Genomic DNA, 20,265 nt, shown 5'->3' with positions numbered 1-20,265 from the left:
TAATTCAAAGGATATATATGGAAACAGATATTCATATTCCCTCAGCAGAAAATAGCTTACCTTAAATTTTACAACTGAAATATCCTGTTTTCGTAATGCACTATGGCAGAAATAATTTGTTCCTGTGTAAACATTCATTTACTTTTATTCTGTTTCTAATTAAAAAATAGAGACTTAACTATGGCTTCAGGTGGCGCAATGGTAAAGAATCCACTTGCCAGTGCAGGAGACATGGGTTTGATTCCTGGATCGGGAATATAAGTGGCAACCCACTCCAGTACTCTTGCCTGGAGAGTTCCATGGACAAAGGAGCCTGCAACAGTCCATTGGGTCACAGAGTCGGAGACGACTGAGCACACAAAGAAAAAGAAAATGTTTCCAGTAATAGGAGACTGAAACAGTACTACGGAATAGTGCATAGGTGTTAAGAATAATATTTTAGAGAAATATTGATTCCCCTTGTCCTCGCCACACGACACTGGCACTGAATACTTAAAATGATGTTACAGAACAGTATTTGCAGTTTTGTCTGCGTTGGTGCATCATTGATTTTACGTTTCCTAACAAGTTTTCATATTTAAAGCTTATTTCTCTACTCGCTTACTTGAAATTTTCATGTATTCAAATACGAGAAGGGCTATCACCATTTATTCTTCAGGATTTTGCTTTGTAGGGATTTGATTTGAGAACCTGCCTAAAGTTTGCTGATTCTGAAAGCAGAGTCTGATGGAAGACATGCCATGGTAGAATTAGACTATATTTCATTTTCACTAATTTTCTGCCTATCAGCAAGTGACAGTTATTCACTAAAACATATTTTATAATGAATAAATCTCTGTTCTTAGAAAATTCTGAAGGCATTTATGGGCATTCAAGTCATTTGAGAATGAGAATGCTTGGGATGCTTACTAACTATACATGAATGGACAGCTACAGTTCTGCAGTCTCTCAGCACACTCATTTTATTTGGGGCAGTATAATCCTGAATGCCTGGTGAATCCTTTTTGTGTGGTATCAATTACTTACGTGATGTTTTCTTTCTTGATCTCATATCATATCTTTCTTCCCCCATTACAGATGTCATATATTTTCCACCTAAAATTCTGACAGCTGTTGGGTCTAACATTTCTTTTCACTGTATCTATAAAAATGAAAAGAAGATCGTTTCCTCAAAAAAGATTGTTTGGTGGTTGAATTTAGCTGAGAAAATTCCTCAAAGCCAGTATGATGTTGTGGATGACCATATTAGCAAAGTTACTTTTCCCAACTTGAATGCAACCAAACCCCGAGGAAAGTTCACCTATGATGCAGTGTACTGCTGCAATGAGCAAGAGTGCCACCATCGCTATGCTGAGTTATATGTGATTGGTAAGAAGCCCAGGCTTGTCTTCTTTTTTCCCATGAGGTACACTTTTATTATGGACTCTATCTTAGAGTTCCATTGAAGATGCTAAGGAAATTGTATTTTCATTAAAAAATGTTTTGGTGTTTTTGCTTTATAGTAATATTTTAATGTGTTTTAAATAGATGTCAATATCAATATATCATGTGAAACTGATGGGTACTTAACTAAAATGACTTGCAGATGGTCACCCAATGCAATCCAATCACTTGCAGGAAGCAATTTGCAGCTGAGGTATCATAGGTATGTATTATTTTTGTTATTTTTTTTTCTGTGGATATGGTGAGATAAACATTTCTTATGAAAATGTCATGATAGTGATACTCTTGTAGTATCCTCTTTCCTCCTGAAAGAGGAAAGTAGAATATACTTAATTAGGAAATTTTTGAGGAGTTAAATAAATGGGTGATTCTTGAAAAAATTCACACACAAAAAAAGTTGTAATTTGTTTTTATGTCATTGTTTTTTCCTGATGATCAGTTAATTCTCCACAATTGCATTTAATGTGGAGAAATAATTAATGTGTAGTTAATGAATGAAATCCCCAAAACTAATGTCTATACATTTTTAATTTGACTTGGAGAATTGACTGAGGAAAATATGAAGGATTATAGAAGCCTCATATCATTTGCTGAAGATTAAGGTTTTAGAAAAAATTGGAGGTAGTGGCACAGAGATTGTGAGAGACAATATGAATGGTTTTTATAAATAGGTAAGATTATTTTTTTAATTGAACTATAGTTGATTGACAATCTTGTGCTAGTTTCAGGTGTGCTGCAAAGTGATTCAGTTATGTCTATATATATGTGTGTGTATCTATTCTTTTTCAGATTCTTTTCATTATAGGTTATTATAAGATACTGAATATAGTTCTCTGTGCTATATAGTAAATCCTTGTTGTTTATCTATTTTATAAATAGTAGTATGTATCTGTTAATCCCAAACTCCAAAATTATTTATTTCTTCCCTCCTTTCCCCTTTGGTAACCATAACTTTGTTTACTTCACAATGATTAAACTATTCTAGTAAAGAGTAATTTCATTTGTTCTTTACCCTTCTATGTTTTAAAAAGAATTCAAGTTTATTGTCTTCCTATAGTATTCTCCTTCTCTCTATAAGTGCTTTTATCTAAAATGTGTCAATTAGGACAAGATAGACATATTTTAATTTTTATAATACTCTTTAGTAATTATCAAGGACATGTATACTCTTAAACACCCTGTCTCCATTTGTATCAGGACTTTTAGTTTTATATCTTGTGCTCATTTATTCTTAAAATCTAAAGTTTCTACTTGAAAAATCCATTTTCTCAAATAATGTGTTCTGATCTATTCCTATTGCTACCAATCTATTCTTACGTAGTATTAGAAAAAACAGGGCAATTTCTTCATCTCTCATGTGGGAATAATAGCTGTCTTCATCTTACCTGATATGAGTACTTTAAAATCAATAGAATGTTCACTGTATACCACATTACTTTTGTAATCTCTTTACTTTCTTTCCATGACATTTTCAGTGGCGTTTGTGGATGACTGTTCTCTAAGCATTTGAGTCATTTATCTTCCTAGTATTTTCAGAAGAACCATGAAACTAGCTGGTCAAGATTTTTAACCTCTCTAAGCTTCATTTTCCTTATCTGTACAATGGAACAAATAATAGGACTTGAAGGGTTTCTGTGAAAATTAATAATATCTTATTTAATTATAATTAAGTGATATGATGTCTTCTGGTAAATATTCAATAAATGTTTGTATCTATCATAATGATAACGATGCTAATCTTTGAATTCCAAGCGGACTGCTAATGTGCTTTTGTACAAGATGATGACTCCTCATCCCACTCTCTCATCTAACGTCACCCATCACAGGCTTTCACACACACATACACAAACTCACACATGGTTGTAATTTTGAGGAAATAGGAAGAAAAAGGTGTCACAAAAAATGGAAAATAAGGGACAAAAGAATATTGATTTTCCATTTTCACGTAACCTCCTTACCCCCATTCCTAAGGAAATAGTAACTGCTACTTTTAGCACTTAACTACTATATTTAAAGCAAATAATGGCAGAAGAGTTATTTCAAAGAAGAGGTGAAATGCTTTATATTCTCTAAGGTATAGTGTTGATTAGGATGTGGTGATAAAAATATTTTCTTAATTTTCTTCTCTGAGAAAATAAGTGATATATCTGACTATATGCCTGCATGCTCAGTTGTGTCCAACTCTTTGCAACCTCATGGACTGTAGCCCATCAGGCTCCTCTACCCATGGGATTCTTCAGGCAAGAATACTGGAGTGGGTGCCATTTCCTTTTCCAGAGTATCTCCCCAACTCAGAGGTTGAACCCATGTCTCCTCTGTACTGGCAGGTGAATTCTTTACCACTGGGTCACTTGGGAAGCTCACCTGACTATACGATCCATATATAAGTCAAGAATTGGTATTATTTTAATTATATTGCTTTGAACTAGAATATATTAGGGAAATGTCAATTAAGATATAATTTACTATCAATTATGTTTTCAATTTGTGGTAGAATTTAAAGTGCAAGGAATTTATCTTTCTTTCCATCTCAGGAATGTCCCATTACCACTTATGATCTTTATTTTAAAAATTCAATCACTGAGCTATATTAGCATAGCTTCCAAAGTGGTGTAAGTCCTGTCTCTAATTGGATCCTTCTCTCCTTATTAGAAAATTGTCATTTACTTGAATTGCATACGCACTTACTGTCAAGCGAAATATTTAATAAATGTTTTCTATTTTAATGGAAAGATTGTAATATAGCTGGGAATTCAAAAATGCCTTTTCAATAAGAACAACTACTTTTAGATGGAGCAAAAACTGTGTATTTTAAACAACAAAGAAGTCTTCTCAGATATCTTATTGCTTTCATCATTGTTGTATACTTATTGATTATTTTTTTATCTTTTAAGGAGCAGCCTGTACTGTTCTGATGTTCCGTCTATTCATCCTGTATCTGAACCCAAAGATTGCCACTTGCAGAGAGATGGTTTTTATGAATGCATATTTCAGCCAATCTTTCTATTATCTGGCTATACAATGTGGATTAGAATTAATCACACGTTGGGCTCACTGGACTCTCCACCAGCTTGTGTCATTCCTGATTCTGTGGGTACGTCAAAAACTATATGTATGTCTTCATTTTTATTAGCAGATTTGGATTCAGACTGATTCAGGGTAACAGTTGAATTTTGCTATTTTCTGATCACACTAGATTAAAAAATTATTTTCCTATTTGCAGTGGGATTGAAAAGGCAATCAGCCTTAGACAATTTTACAATTTTTATTTTACTTATAGCACAATTTTTAACAATAGGAATATGTTTAGCACATAATTTGCTGAGTTATGTTGGTTACTGGGTTTGAAATTTGGTACTAATATTATTCTAAATAATACACTATTTTATGTTTTTTCTCAATATACATATGGCAACATCTGATGTTTTTAATTTAAAAGTTTAATTGGATGTTCTGATGGTTTTTGAAATCTGAGTAGTCATAACTCAAAGCTTAAATTTGTAAGGCTGGGTAGGAAGCAGAAGGATTCAAAATAACTCAAGTGAAATAAAGAGAAAATAATCAAGACGATGACATCCGCCATAGTATTTTAAAAAGTTATTTTTATTTCAAAGGACAAAGAGAACCCTTGGAAATTTTGGTATATTGCTCCAAGTATCACTGTGAAATCTTTGAAAAATGGCCCATTTATGATTCTCTGGCAAAGACAGTAGAGTATCTTTTGATGCTGTATACTATTTTGTTGGGAAATTATACCAAAAATTAATATTGGTCCATTGTATTTTCAGATAATTAATACATATCTGACTTCAAATCTAAATTTTATTAGATACAGGATGAAATTGTCATAATCAAAAAAGTTTTCTTTCAATATGAAGTCCCAATTAATTGATCTGCCCTCTTCAGGCCCCTCACTAGTTTGGTTCCATTTTAAGTGATTTTATCGTAAGGAGTACTTATCTGATACTAAATATTCTAGGGTAGCAAAGAACTCTTCTACACCCCTCCCCACAAACATGCACAGATACACCCTCGCATCTATTATGTGACAATTGCAACATGGATTCAGTTTGATATCTGAACAGTTTTTGATGTTACTTTTTTCAGTACTAATATAAGGCATTTAAGTTGGACTTAATATTGCCTACTATATACTAGAAGACACTGTGAAAATTCAACTTTAGGAATGACAGCTCCTCATTTTACTAGCTTTGTTAACTTGGGCTAGTTGCTTAAATGCTCCGAGACTATTTAATCATGTATAAAATGTAGAAAATTCCTTCTTCCCTAAGGTCGGTATTCTGGGGATCACGTGAACTATTGTACTTCAAATCATTCCTTGTACAAACTAGGCATTCATGGAATATATAGATGTGATGTGCACATGATTCAGTCAAGTGCAATCACAGATTTAATGCCTAAGGGTCTTTTGGAAGCTCATACTTCTTTTCTTGAGGAGGAATTATTAATACCTTTTCAAAAGGGGAAAAATATGTCATCATACTGGTTGGTGAAGAATGTCTTCTTGACATATGAAGAACTGAATAAGCATGAGATACTGAGTAATAATAAGAAAAGTTTAGGAGTTTTGGTTATCCACAGTCTGAAGAAGTATTGTGGATGAAATCTGGAGCTTCAAATGTTCACACTATAGTGATTATGCTTTGAGATATTAGTTCCCAAATACATTGAGTTTGAGTAATGTCTTTTACTATTTTTTAAAAAATCTCTTGCCATCTGGTTCTCTTTGCCTTTGTTTCTACCTTTAAAAAACTTATTTTCCTCAGACTGTAGAGAACCAAGGCTTTACTCTGCAAGACTACCTCTGACCTTAACCTAAAAATACCTTTTAACAAACAGCAGAAAAGTTTGAAACCACATGTGTGGAAATGGATGCACTGTATAGTTTTTTGCTTTTAATTAAAGTTCTATATAGAACAGAGTTTGCTATTAAATTTCTTATGTGTTCAGTATGGTATCTTTTGCATGCGGAGACAATAGCTCCATTTCTAATCAGGTCTTACTATTAATTTGGAGAGTGACATGGACAATGAATTGACCTTTTTTCAATCAATAGCTCTATTTGCAAAATAGACATAATCTTTTTCTTATGTATCACATACAGTTGTAAGGAATAAAATGAGACAATGAATGAGAAAATTTTAAGAAAGAGATGTTGCTTTATAAATAGAAGGTATGGAAGGTTATTGTTGCTAAGTGGTATCTGACTCTTTATAACCACATGGACTACAACCTGTCAGGCTTCTCTGTCCATGGCATTTCCCAGGAAAGATACTGAAGTGGGTTGCCATTTCCTTCTCCAGAGTATCTTCCTGACCCAGGGATTGAACTTCCATCTCCGGCTTGGCAGCTGGATTCTTTACCACTGAGCCTCCTGGGAAGCACAATGGAAGATTATAAAATCATAATAACATTTAAAAACATTGTTACTGTTTAAATTACTGTTACATAATACTTTAAATTTTTTTCTAGTGAAACCACTGCCTCCATCCAGTGTGAAAGCAGAAATTACTGTAAAAATTGGATTATTGAAAATATCTTGGGAAAAGCCGGTCTTCCCAGAGAATAATCTTCAGTTCCAGATTCGCTATGGTTTAAGTGGAAAACAAGTACAATGGAAGGTATTTTTTACCTGGAAATTTCTTCAGCTTGCCTCACTAAATATTATTTCTTATAACTGTTTAAGAATTTTATTGCATAAGATTTATTTTACTGGCATAAAAATACATCCTCCTGTATTCTGTAGTTCTTTTTGTTAAATTTTTGTTGTTGTTCAGTCGCTCAGTCATGTCCAACTCTTGGCAATCCCACTGACTGCAGCACAACAGGCTTCCCTGTCTTCCACTATCTCCCGGAGTTTGCCTAAGTTCTATCCATTGAGCTGCTAACCCTTTCAAGGAATGAAATGTCCTGTGACTGAGCATTTCCCAAGGTGTGTTTTATAGAACATTGATCCCATAAAATGTTTCTTGAACAAAGATCACATTAAATAAAGTCTAGGAAACCTTGCATCACTAGTGTAGCATCATGATACTTTGCATGTTAAAGGTTTGGAGAAGTCCTGAATTTAAGAAACACTTGTGACTTCATTTCATCCTGTTTCTCAAACTCATTTTACCAAGGAATCTCTTTTCCTCTAACACACATATTCAATGGGACACAGTTTGGAAGCTGCTTTTATCAAACAACCGGAATGACACCCACAGTGGCAAGTGAATATATGATACCCCTTGTGTTTCGGCTTTCTGACAGCAGCCTGCAAAACCTAGAAATAGCAGGAGCTCCCATTATGTCTAGATCACAGTGATTTCAGCTGAATGTGACAGTTTACCTACTTATTGAAGAGACTGAATATCAGACAGGCCCTGTAGAGTAGGCCATATCTAACCACTAGGTTAAAATTATTAAAAGTCTGTGGACAGAGGTTAGCACTAGGGTAAGAGGGTGATTGGGAAGTGAGGTTGCAAGAGAACTCTTGTCCTACCTGGTCTTGTCATGAGATGGAAACAACAAGATGCTGAGGCAATCCTTAACTTGAAGGAACTCACATTGCAAGCCTAGTAAATTTCTAAAGTCAGAAAACACAAAGTCAGTTCTCTCTTAGTTTTGGAATAGTGTTAGAGTGTAAAATAAAATGCACCTCAGGGTTTTTAGCTACATATGTGTCTAATGATTTGACTTATTTTACAGATGTTTGAGGTATATGATGCAAAATTAAAATCTGCCAGTCTCCCAGTGCCAGACCTCTGTGCAGTCTATACTGTCCAGGTGCGCTGTAAGAGGCTAGATGGACTGGGATATTGGAGTAATTGGAGTACTCCAGCCCACACAGTTGTCATGGATGTGAAAGGTCTGTAGAGATTTTGTGAATGTGTCTTAAAAATGCCTAAGTATGTGCTTCAAATATGACTGAAAGATAATCCTTCTAAGATCATATGTACAACTTGGGCTCCTTGTCATTTTGCAGTTCCTATCAGAGGACCTGAATTTTGGAGACTAATTAGTGAAGACACCACTAAAAAAGAGAGAAATGTCACTTTGCTTTGGAAGGTATTCCTGATTTTTATGTTATTTAAAATTTTACTTTTGTATCCTGAAAGATTTGCTTCATTGTAAAAAGATTTACTCAATAATACCATCTTTTGTAAACTCTGCAATCCCAAATTTATTTCTGTTTGAAGATGTTGATTACAGAGAGTCAAGATGTAGAGTGGAGGAAGCACTGGTCTGGAGTTTGGAGACTTTAATTCTGTTTTTGGCTTGACATGGTGTAGTTAATCAGTGCTATGTTGACAGTCACTTAGACCTTTCACCCGCAGTTCCCTCATCTCTATCAACATAAGATTGGACTGGATACTATCTAGTGTTCCTTCAAGTCCAAAAAATTCCATTAGTGTTTAATCCTAACCAGAGTAAACATGGCCTTCCCTACATACCTCAAGGACATTGAGATTGTTCTTTCTGTATGATGGCAAGTATACAACAGATATTTCTAAAAACAATGAGTATAGAACTTAGCAATTTTGAAAGCATTCTTTCTCCCAAATGAATTGATTTCTGTCCCAAGTGAATGTATTATTTTTTGTTAGAATCTTCAGGGGATACAAACATTCAGTCCTTACAAACATCATTTGTCATTAGGGAAATCCATACTAGAACAACAATAAGACACAATACATACTTTTTAGGGTGGTTAAAATCCAAAAAACTCACAATAAATTGCTGACTAGAATGTGAAGCAACAGGAACTTTTATTCTTTGCCGGCGATAATGCAAAATTGCACAACCACTTTGGAATATAGTTTGATAGATTCTTATAAAAAAACTTTGGTACTTTCATATAATGGAATAATGTGTGTGTGCTAAGTCTCTACAGTCCTGTCGACTCTTTGTAACGCTATGGACTGTAGCCCACCAGGCGCCTCTGTTCATGGGATTCTCTGGAAAACAATGAGTTGAGTGGGTTGCCATGTTCTCCTCCAGGGGATCTTCCTGACCCAGGGATCAAACCTGCATTTCTTAGCATTGGCAGGCGGGTTCTTTACCATTAGTGCTGCCTGGGAATAATATTCAGTGATAAAAAGAATATAAAGCCACAAAAGATATGGATGAGTCTTAAATGAATGTTGCTAAGTGCTAGAAGCCTGTGTAAAGGGCTACATTATAATTCCACTTAGATGACGTTCAAGAAAAGATAGATGTAACTATCAGATCAGATCAGTCACTCAGTCGTGTCCGACTCTTTGCGACCCCATGAACTGCAGCATGCCAGGCTTCCCTGTCCATCACCAACTCCTGGAGTTCACTGAGACTCACGTCCATCGAGTCAGTGATGCCATCCAGCCATCTCATCCTCTGTCGTCCCCTTCTCCTCTTGCCCCCAATCCCTCCCAGCATCAGAGTCTTTTCCAATGAGTCAACTCTTTGCATGAGGTGGCCAAAGTACTGGAGTTTCAGCTTTAGCATCATTCCTTCCAAAGAAATCCCAGGGCTGATCTCCTTCAGAATGGACTGGTTGGATCTCCTTGCAGTCCAAGGGACTCTCAAGAGTCTTCTCCAACACCACAGTTCAAAAGCATCAATTCTTTGGCACTCAGCCTTCTTCATAGTCCAACTCTCACATCCATACATGACCACAGGAAAAACCATAGCCTTGACTAGACGGACCTTTGTTGGCAAAGTAAGTCTCTGCTTTTGAATATGCTATCCAGGTTGGTCATAACTTTCCTTCCAAGGAGTAAGCGTCTTTTAGTTTCATGGCTGCAGTCACCATCTGCAGTGATTTTGGAGCCCAGAAAAATAAAGTCTGACACTGTTTCCACTGTTTCCCCATCTATTTCCCATGAAGTGATGTAACTATAGAGACAGCAAAAAGATCAATGGTTTCCAGGTGTTTGGTTGATGGGGAAATGTTTGAATGGGTGAAGAACAGGGGATTTTTTATGATGGTGAAATTATTTGGTATAATATTGTCCTAGTGAGTACATGCTGCTGCTGCTAAGTCACTTCAGTCGTGTCCGACTCTGTGCGACCCCATAGATGGCAGCCTACCAGGCTCCCCCGTCCCTGGGATTCTCCAGGCAAGAACATTGGAGTGGGTTGCCATTTCCTTCTCTAGTGTGTGAAAGTGAAAAGTGAAAGTGAAGTCGCTCAGTCGTGTCTGACTCTTAGCGACCCCATGGACTGCAGCCTACCAAACTCCTCCATCCATGGGATTTTCCAGGCAAGAGTACTGGAGTGGGGTACCATTGCCTTCTCCGAATGGAAGATTATTCAGCACTAAAAAGAAATGAGCTATCAAAGTCATAAAAAGGCATGAAGGAACCTCAAATTTAGTATGACTAAATTTAAAAAGACAATATGAAATGGCTATGTACAGTATAATTCCAACACTACTAAGTGCTGCATAGCCTTATGTATTTCTAAAAATTCATAAAACCCTATAGCATAAAGAGAAAACCTTAATGTATGCAAATTAAAGAGAAATCATTAGGAGGCTGGAGAATCCTAGAATGGAGTTCAGGCTGCAACAAGAGAATCTAACTGTACTACAAGTGTATGAAACAACCTCACTGAAGGAGTTGGGCAAAAAAGGTCCAGGCCTAGGCAACCTTTTTAATGAGTAGATTTTTAAGAATGAAGTCAAAAGGAACTATACATAACCACTGTATTCTAGTTGGTAAAGTCATTTTTCTCACAAGGTATGGGTTAACAGTTTTGGTATCATTCAGTTCAGTTCAGTTCAGTCGCTCAGTTGTGTCTGACTCTTTGTGACCCCATGAATCGCAGCACGCCAGGCCTCCCTGTCCATCACCAACTCCCAGAGTTCACTCAGACTCACGTCCATCGAGTCAGTGATGCCATCCAGCCATCTCATCCTCTGTCATCCCCTTCTCCTCCTGCCCCCAACCCCTCCCAGCATCAGAGTCTTTTCCAATGAGTCAACTCTTTGCATGAGGTGGCCAAAGTACTGGAGTTTCAGCTTTAGCATCATTCCTTAGATATATAAATTGGAATTGAACAATTAAGTACTGGATGATGGGTGGTAAGAAGGACTCAAGTTTGTTACTGTTTAACTGATTATAGATAAGCAAAGAATGATCCATGTGGTAATGGGCTAGGGTATGAACTCATGTTTAGCTTAATATGGATACAGATAGATTCACATAGAAATTTTCAGTGGGAAGAACCTCCAACCAAGAATACTCTACCCAGCAAGACTCTTGTTCAGATTTGATGGAGAAATCAAAAGCTTTCCAGGCAAGCAAAAGTTAAGAGAATTCAGCAATATCAAGTCAGCTTTATAACAAATGATAAAAGAGGTTCTCTAGGCAGGAATCACAAGTGAAGGAAAAGACCTACACAAAATAAACCCTAAACAATTAAGAAAATGGTAATAGATCATACATATCAATAATTACCTTAATGTAAATGGGTTAAATGCACCAACCAAAAGACAAACTGGCTGGGCGGATGAAAACATATGCATGTATGCACTTCCACTTACCATATCACTCTGCTTAACCCCCTAAATTGTATGTAATTATTTTATATTGTTAGGTTAATTATGTTTCCATTGCAGCTTGTAATTATAGTTCTCTTTTCTCTTTTGTCTGGCTATTGATTGAGAAATTTTCATAGATATGTGTGTATATAGATATAATACACACACATGCATTTCCTTAATCTGTCAACCGAGAAAGCCATATTCTGGTAGTAAGCAACATTCTCAGATTTGTTTCTAGTACTATTCTCCAATAAAGAAACTAAGGCTCTGTGAAAAAATGCTTGGTAATAGGTCTGGGGCAGGAAATACACAAGATGAGCCTAGAGTAACTTGCAGGACTAGAAAGTAAGGAAGTTTACCATCAATTTTACTTGAGGGTTACAAAAGTAAACATTTGTATATGAAAACTGACAGGTTGTTTAAAAACAAAATGCAACATAGGTATGATTTTTCATTTATTTCTTGCTGTGCTGTGCTTAGTCGCTCAGTGGTGTCCAACTCTTTGTGACCCCATGGACTGTAGCCTGCCAGGCTCCTCTATTCATGGGGATTCTCCAGGCAAGGAGTGGGTTGCCATGCCTTCCTCCAGGGGACTTTCCCAACCCAGGGATTGAACCCAGGTCTCCCATGTTGCAGGCGGATACTTTACCGTCTGAGCCACCAGGGAAGCCCTTATTTCTTGCAGTGGCTGCTAATATCTTCTCACCACCTACCCAGGTTCTTCCAAGACCTGCAGGGATATAGTTATGTGTGTTTGTATTTATGTTTCTCAATTTCTGACTTTTAGAAGAAGAATCTCAATGACAAAAAATGAGAAGCACTGCTCTAGTCTGTTGTGTAGTGTCAAGCTTGCTAAAGGCTGACAAGGTATTAGTAGCACTTAAATCTTACCTGAAACAGGTGAAGGTGATGGCAAAGTGGGATGTATTGTTAATGCTCTGTAGGATGGAAGGATAGAATTGTACTAAGAATGTATTTTACACTGGCATCTCGGTGACCTGGTATGATTTTTTTAACTACAAGACAGATGTTCTGGGGTGCCTTGTACACTGTCCTGATGCTCTCTGTGACTTGTAGTGTCAGCATGTCATGGGAAGAAAAAAAAATGACCAGTCTTACTAAGATTGATAGAAGTGGTGATTAATTTCTTTTCAGCTCTTTCTCATTTCTGCTTTACAGAAACAAAGGGTTACTCCTTTTTTTTTGCTTTTTAGATGAAGAAATGCTCAACTCCCCATTAGTCTTTCTTTTCTCTAAAATTAGAGTGAAACTTCCTGGTAGAAAAGTATCCTATTTATAATCCATACTTCATTATCTTCAAGTGATTTATTCTCTGAGTCTTAAAGAAAAAAAAATCCATAAGGAGAAAACAAGTTTCCCATGTTCCATAGTCACCCAGACAGCTTCAGGGAGACTGTCAGAGCAGCCCACACTTCAGCCTTGAATTCATCAGAGGTTGCTCTGGTCTGGCCCCTGCCTACCAATGGGAAATGTTTAATCAGAGTTCCAGGAGCTTGGCTTGTATAAAAAGCACTGTAGCCCTTCAGCTAATCAACTTTTGTGTTTATTGTAGCCCCTGATGAAAAATGACTCATTGTGCAGTGTAAGAAGATATGTGGTAAAACATCATACTTCCCACAATGGAACGTGGTTGGAAGATGTGGGAAACCACACTAAACTCACTTTCCTTTGGACAGAGCAAGCACATTCTGTTATGGTGCTGGCCATCAATTCAATTGGTGCTTCTTCTGCAAATTTTAATTTAACATTCTCACGGGCTATCAGCAAAGGTAAGAAAAGTTATAGGGTATTAAACCTGTGCTCCTTTTAATATTTAATCTTTGCAAACCCCTCCCATTCTAAATGATCTTCCAAGAAGCTTACAATTCCCTGAATCAGTCTCTTTTTTACCTTTTATCTCTGTTTTGTCTAAAAAACAATGTAAGTGTATATCCTGATTATGTGATGTGGTCCTTGGGTTTTCACATGGTAGAACATTGTTGAAATAGTATTGTAATAAATGTGAATGTTCTGATAAATCTAAAACTTAAAACTTCTGGGCCAATGGGGGTTGTAGGTGAATGAATCTCTCTCTCTCTCTTTATATATGTATATACATATGCATATAATGAGTCCATATATATACACACACATATATTAATAGGTAAAATACACATGTGTGTGTCATATATACTACATATATATATATATATGTGATAGTATAACATTAGATAGGTACAAGTAATTGCTTAGATTTGAAAATAACTTGTATTTCATTTAATATGTGATGAACCCTCATATTAATTTTGATATATTTGATTAATCAAGGAATTAAGAACCACTTTATATAGGAGCTTGTATAGTATATTCAAAGTATAATTTTTAATGAAAAATTCAAATTTCACTTCCCTCTACTAATCATGTACCTTCCTGAAATATTTGCTTATTGCTTTACTTAGATGTGTCCTATCCTTTTTTTTAGTTCTCAGAATACTTTCTACCTTTTCTATGGTATTTTATATCCTGCCTTGTATAGTAATTACTTGTGTACATATAGTGTAAACTTTATGTAAGTTTCACAGCATTTGCACTGTATTTTACACTTAAATATTCTCAATCAATATGTTCTATTAATAGAAATATTTGTTTAATGCTGCACTATGCTAGGTGGTAGAAATTCGAATGTGGGTAAAATTATAATGGTCTCACAGACTTTAATATGTGAGATGAGACAGACTTTAGTCAAATAATCGTATAAGTTAATGCCTATTTACAAACTGAGATGCATGTTCCTAGGAAAGGAATATAATTTTATAAAAGAAAAAATATAGGAGCCTAAACCAGTATTGAGGGTCAGAGAAGTTTTCTTGAGGATGCGGTATAGGAATTAAACTTCCATGAAAGGTGGGAAGAAGAGCTCCCCTGAGAGAGGAACAGTCTGACCGAAAATCCTGCGGTCCAGGAGGGGACATGAAGGAGGATCACCAGGGGCGCACGTGCGCGCATGCGTGTGTGTGTGTGTGTGTGTGTGTGTGTGTGTGTGTGCAGCAAAGCCGACAGATGTGCTGAGACACGGCCCTTGGGGCATTGTAGGTATGATGAGAATTTTGTCCTCACTTGTGGAAGTCTGGAGGTTTTGAAGTGGGACTCTGTACAGAGGGTGTTAAAATGATTAGTTTTATACTTTGAAAGCATGATTCCATCAATGGGAGAGAAGAGTTAGGGGGAATTAGGATGATTAATAGGCATGTACATTACTACAGAAGAGAACATCTTTTGACCATATCCAATCTGGATTTTAGGTAGAATCTTATTTATCGATAGCATGTATTTCCACATCTCTCTGCTTATATGACTTCTGTGATACAAAAATAATTGCCATGTTTTATATTTATTTGTGTAAATATCTGCTTTCTCTTCCTTCTTCCTTTTTCACTAAGTTTTATGTTTCTAAAGACAATTTGGAGATTTTCATTCATTTTGAAGTTAAAAATAAATTTTCTTCTTTTCCCCTCAGTAAATATCGTGCAGTCACTCAGTGCTTACCCTTTAAACAGCAGTTGTGTAATTCTTTCCTGGATGCTGTCACCCAGCGATTACAATCTGATGTATTTTATTCTTGAGTGGAAAATTCTTAATGAAGACAGTGAAATTAAATGGCTTAGAATCCCTTCCTCTGTTAAGAAGTATTATGTCCATGGTAAGCTTACTGTATTTTGATAAGTTTTTCCTATGAGTTAATATGACTCTACAGATTATTAATTCAAATAACACAGTTAATGGAAACTTCAAAAATATAGATAATCCATATTATTACCTTTAATTCTGTCACCTTGTCACCAGCATTTAATTCTATTTCATTTGTTTTTCACTTAAATATTTATAGTTGTAATCATATTGTATCATTTATAACTTTTCTTCTGGTTGGTTCCTTTGATATATCACAAACATGTTTCTATTTTATCTCTAATCCTTTAACCATCATTAATGATTATATAGCATTTTACTACAAAATATACTTAAACCATTTATTTATTTGAGAACTTTTATGTTGCATCCAGTTTAACCTTTTAAAAAAAAATGAGTTTTAAGAGCTTTTGATATCTACTGCCAGATTGTTTTCCCAAATTGTATACCAACTTATGATGCCACTAACAATGAGTGGGAGGGCCAGGCTGAAGGTCTGATGAATAATTTCCCAAAAGTAGACCAGTTATCCTGTAAGGTGAATAAAGTACACAATGTAAGCGCACAGTACAGAATCTCCAAGTCTGAGTAAGCTTTAAGCAGGGACGCTAAGGATTGCCGTAGTGCTATTTACAGTGTTATCCCAAGGCTCATACTTTTCATTCCAAGACCCTAGAATTTAGCATCAGAGTAAAGAGAAACAAATGACTGATGGAGAACTACATTCAATTCATTATTACTGTTGTCCAGGTGGTTACTCTATGCTTCAAAGGGATTTATCTCTCGTGGAGTAATATTTGTGTGTCATTAGCATTTGTGAAAATGATAGATCACCGATAGATCCATTTTGAGCTTTGCTATGGAGATGGTCATCTTCCGTAGATCTAGCCACCTGGATATGTACAAAGATTCCTGGTCCCCATTCCCAAGTTCTTTACATAGGATTTCCTAAGACTTTAATCTCCCAACTCCCTTGAATAGAGAAGCTGAGTAAACTGAATTCCTATGGAAAGGGAATATTGCTGGCTTTGATCTGGTGGGAAAAGAGGTAGAGCAGATTGTCCAGGAAAGGGAAATGGAACAGCTCATACAGCCCGAACTTGAACAAACTGACTGTCGCTGGAACATGCCTTTGAAAAATTGCAATTTTCTATCTCTGGGTAAAATTTTTAAAACATTATTTGGAAAATTATTGGTGTTACTAGGAGAATTTAGAGTGCTCAGATTCTCTTTGAAACTCCCCAATTATATTTCAGTCCATAGATAGCAGTCATCAGTTTTCAATCCAGTTTCAATCAATGAATCATCAGTTTTATATGCATGAAAATATGAGTCACTTAAAACTTTTATATAGATTTCACTCATTAATATTAATTCAGTAGGGATGACTCTTTAAAATATTTTTTTCTCCTCAGATTATTTTATCCCCATTGAGAAATATCAGTTCAGTCTTTACCCAATATTTACGGAAGGAGTAGGGAAACCGAAGATAATTAATAGTTTTGCTCAAGGTAAAAATTTTTACTTTTAGTTTCCTTTTACACAGATATGTGGTTTCTTCCTTCGTTAGCAATAATGCTGCCATCTGATTATTCTCTTTCTGATGGAATCATGGAAGAGCCCAGAGTCTTCTGTAGATGTGTCATGGGTGACTGTATTAAGGGTATATGGTTCCATGGTGTCATTAAGAATAATCAGGCACGATATTGTGTTTCTGTATTGGTAAGTAAAACTTTCAGTCTCAAATTGGGTAGAAAGTTGATTGCTATTTGGTCGCTAAGTTGTCTCCAACTCTTTGTAACCCCATGGACTGCATCACGCCAGGCTTCCCTGTCCTTCACTATCTCCCAAAGTTTGCTCAAACTCATGTCCATTGAGTCAGTGATGCCATCCAACCATATCATCCTGTTACCCACTTCTCCTCTTGCTGTCAATCTTTCCCAGCGTCAGAGTCTCTTCTAATGAGTCTGCTCTTCACATCAGAAAGTTGATGGAAACAAAAATGGAAATACCCAGCTATGCCACAAAGTATATCATCATAAAGGTTAATTGAAAAATATTAATTTGCTGCACAATTAATATAAACACACCTACCCCAAACAATAAGCTTTGACATACTTATGGAGTCTTTAAATTTTCATCATCTTCTAAGGAAAATTTTTCTGAAAATAAAACTGGAGAGACAGGTATAGAAGAAAGTTCACTGGGTGTCATATTTCTAACTCATCTTACTGTACTTGGAGCGGGAAGATTTTTATTTTACTATTATTTTTCAAGTTGTTTTAAAATCTAAGCAACCCAATAATGAAGTTTCAAGAGAGAAATATTTTACTTGGTTTTAGAAGTAAAATAATTATATATAACTTCATTCATGTACTGTTCAACAAATATATATTGAACACTGTTCTAAGCATTGGGGATTGAATATTGAACATCAGTCTGTGCCCTAAATGGAGCTTAAACTCCAGTACTCAAATGACAGACAATAAACAAATAATATAGTCTCATATAGAAATAAGTATATGAAATTAAAATAAAAGTAAAATGAAGGGATAGAGTTAAAATGTGGTGCTTTAGTGTGTGTGTTAGTCGCTCAATCATGTCCTACTCTTTGTGACCCAATGGACTTTAGCCCACCAGGCTCCTCTGTCCATGGAATTTTCCAGGCAAGAATACTGGAGTAGGTTGCCGTTTGTTTCCTTCTCCAAGGGATCTTCCCAATTCAGGAATTGAATCCAGGTCTACCCACACTGCAGGCATATTCTTTACTGTCTGAGCAGTAATGGTGGCCAAAAATGATGGTCTTTTTCTCTAAGAAGGTGGTAAGTCCTGCAAGGACAAAGGGGAAGAACATTTGAGCAAGGGGACAGCAAGTGCAAAGACCCTGAAGAGTGAGCATGCTTGGTGGTTCAAGAAGCAACAAAGAAGTCAATGTGTCTGAAGTGAACAAGATAGAAGTTGATGGGTCTTGTAGAATGCCTTCTCCAGAAGCAGATGACTGATGCAGAGAGCCATCATAACAACTTTAACTGACACTTTGATTCATATAATTGAAAAGTGATCAGATGGAGAGAGCTGGCAAATAAATACTTTTGAGAAAATGGTTTGCTACATTACAAGAAGCATAACTCTGAACAAAATAGTAATTATTTTATGATCAAAGCTATGCTTATGTCTTTCTGATTTTGGTATCTTTAAAGGTCATTCAGATTTACGATGAAATCAGAAAAGGGTATGTTATGATTTTTGATACAGAAATTACTTACTTCCTCAAGATTTTGAGTTGTGTGATTTTTTTTCTTTTTCAGATGATGAAAAACACCAGCATGATGCAGATCTATATGTAATCGTGCCAATAATAATTTCCTCCTCAATCTTATTGCTTGGAATATTGTCAGTGTCACATCAAAGGTATTGTATGTGGTGTTAAAAATCTCAAGCATATTTAAACCATTTTAAACCCAAATCAGAAACACTAAAATATGCTAAATATTTTATATGTATTCAGTATATAATAAGATGGCATAAGAAGAAAAAGGATTCCTTATTTCAGGAATCCACACTGCATTTTGCTAGCACACATAAGCCTCAGGGAAGAAATTAGATTTTTAATAAAACTATATACATTCATGAAATAACAAGCTTATAACAGAAAAGCCTAGGCAGTATATTCATAGAGGTGACAGGAATGGCTTTCAGAATTGTAAATCTAGGTTGAGGACTTTTAGTTGCGAAAATTTATTTGGAACAGTAAATTCACTTATGGTTAGTAAACATTACGCTTTTTAAATTTTAGCACTGTGTGGCTCCCTTCTGTCTCATTTGAACTGCTTGAATGGTTCTTTATGTGCGCCATCACTCTGTGCTGAGAGGTCCAGAACACTGAGGTTATTTCACATGTGGCAAATCTCTACAGAAAGTTTTGTCTTCTAGCAGTGAAGAGGGAAAAGTGATTTTAGAATCTGAATTCATCTTCCAATCAAGTGAGCTGATGGGGCCTGTGCAAAGTATTTAGCACAGGGCTAGGCATACAGTTTTCAATAAATGTTAGCTATTTTTTTAATTATTATTATAGTGATCATTAACTTTGGTCTAGACATAAAGTTGGTAGAAATCTTCCTGTGATGGCATATGAAAGGAAATTTGATCCTACTGTGGCATAACCAGTCTGGTAGACTTAGTTTCTAGTTGGTCGCTTATAAACTGTTAACATTTTCAATGTGAATGTTCTCTAATTCTAATGCCTTGTTTATCCTTTGTAGAATGAAAAAGTTGTTTTGGGAAGATGTTCCAAACCCCAAGAACTGTTCCTGGGCACAAGGACTTAATTTTCAGAAGGTCCTTTTTTCAATTTTTTTAAACCCCAAGTATATAATATTTCATTTTAGATGCTGTATACCTTTTAGAACTTCAAACATTTTTGAGGTTCAAAACTTTTTTTTTAAGGATAAGGTTTAAATTTTATTTTATTCAATTCATCTTAATATGAATCTGTCTAATTTGTTACTTATTTTCATGGATAGGAAGATGCAGGGATTTGAAACCAGGACAAAACAAAATTCAATAGAAAGTTTATCATCTGAATTAACAATATACATACCTTTCTT

The 20,265-nt window shown here is 35.7% G+C and overlaps 1 protein-coding gene across 5 annotated transcripts in view; it reads left to right on the top strand.

The window, feature by feature from the left end:
* Nucleotides 1-20,265, top strand: part of LEPR (leptin receptor) — a 93,657-nt gene that overhangs the window by 61,693 nt on the left and 11,699 nt on the right. For all 5 annotated transcript variants that reach the window (XM_070786396.1, XM_070786391.1, XM_070786395.1 and 2 more), the window contains 11 exons: nt 1,078-1,368; nt 1,528-1,645; nt 4,338-4,537; nt 6,937-7,085; nt 8,155-8,314; nt 8,432-8,514; nt 13,545-13,761; nt 15,489-15,671; nt 17,074-17,169; nt 18,967-19,069; nt 19,921-19,996. In XM_070786396.1, coding sequence (XP_070642497.1) covers nt 1,078-1,368; nt 1,528-1,645; nt 4,338-4,537; nt 6,937-7,085; nt 8,155-8,314; nt 8,432-8,514; nt 13,545-13,761; nt 15,489-15,671; nt 17,074-17,169; nt 18,967-19,069; nt 19,921-19,996 — 1,676 coding nt within the window. The remainder of the gene's footprint in view (nt 1-1,077; nt 1,369-1,527; nt 1,646-4,337; nt 4,538-6,936; nt 7,086-8,154; nt 8,315-8,431; nt 8,515-13,544; nt 13,762-15,488; nt 15,672-17,073; nt 17,170-18,966; nt 19,070-19,920; nt 19,997-20,265) is intronic.

Source organism: Bos indicus, chromosome 3 (assembly GCF_029378745.1).
Source record: "Bos indicus isolate NIAB-ARS_2022 breed Sahiwal x Tharparkar chromosome 3, NIAB-ARS_B.indTharparkar_mat_pri_1.0, whole genome shotgun sequence".
In the NCBI taxonomy this organism is placed as follows: domain Eukaryota; kingdom Metazoa; phylum Chordata; class Mammalia; order Artiodactyla; family Bovidae; genus Bos; species Bos indicus.
Note: the sequence above shows the minus strand (reverse complement) of the source record. Positions and strands in the feature narration are given on the sequence as shown.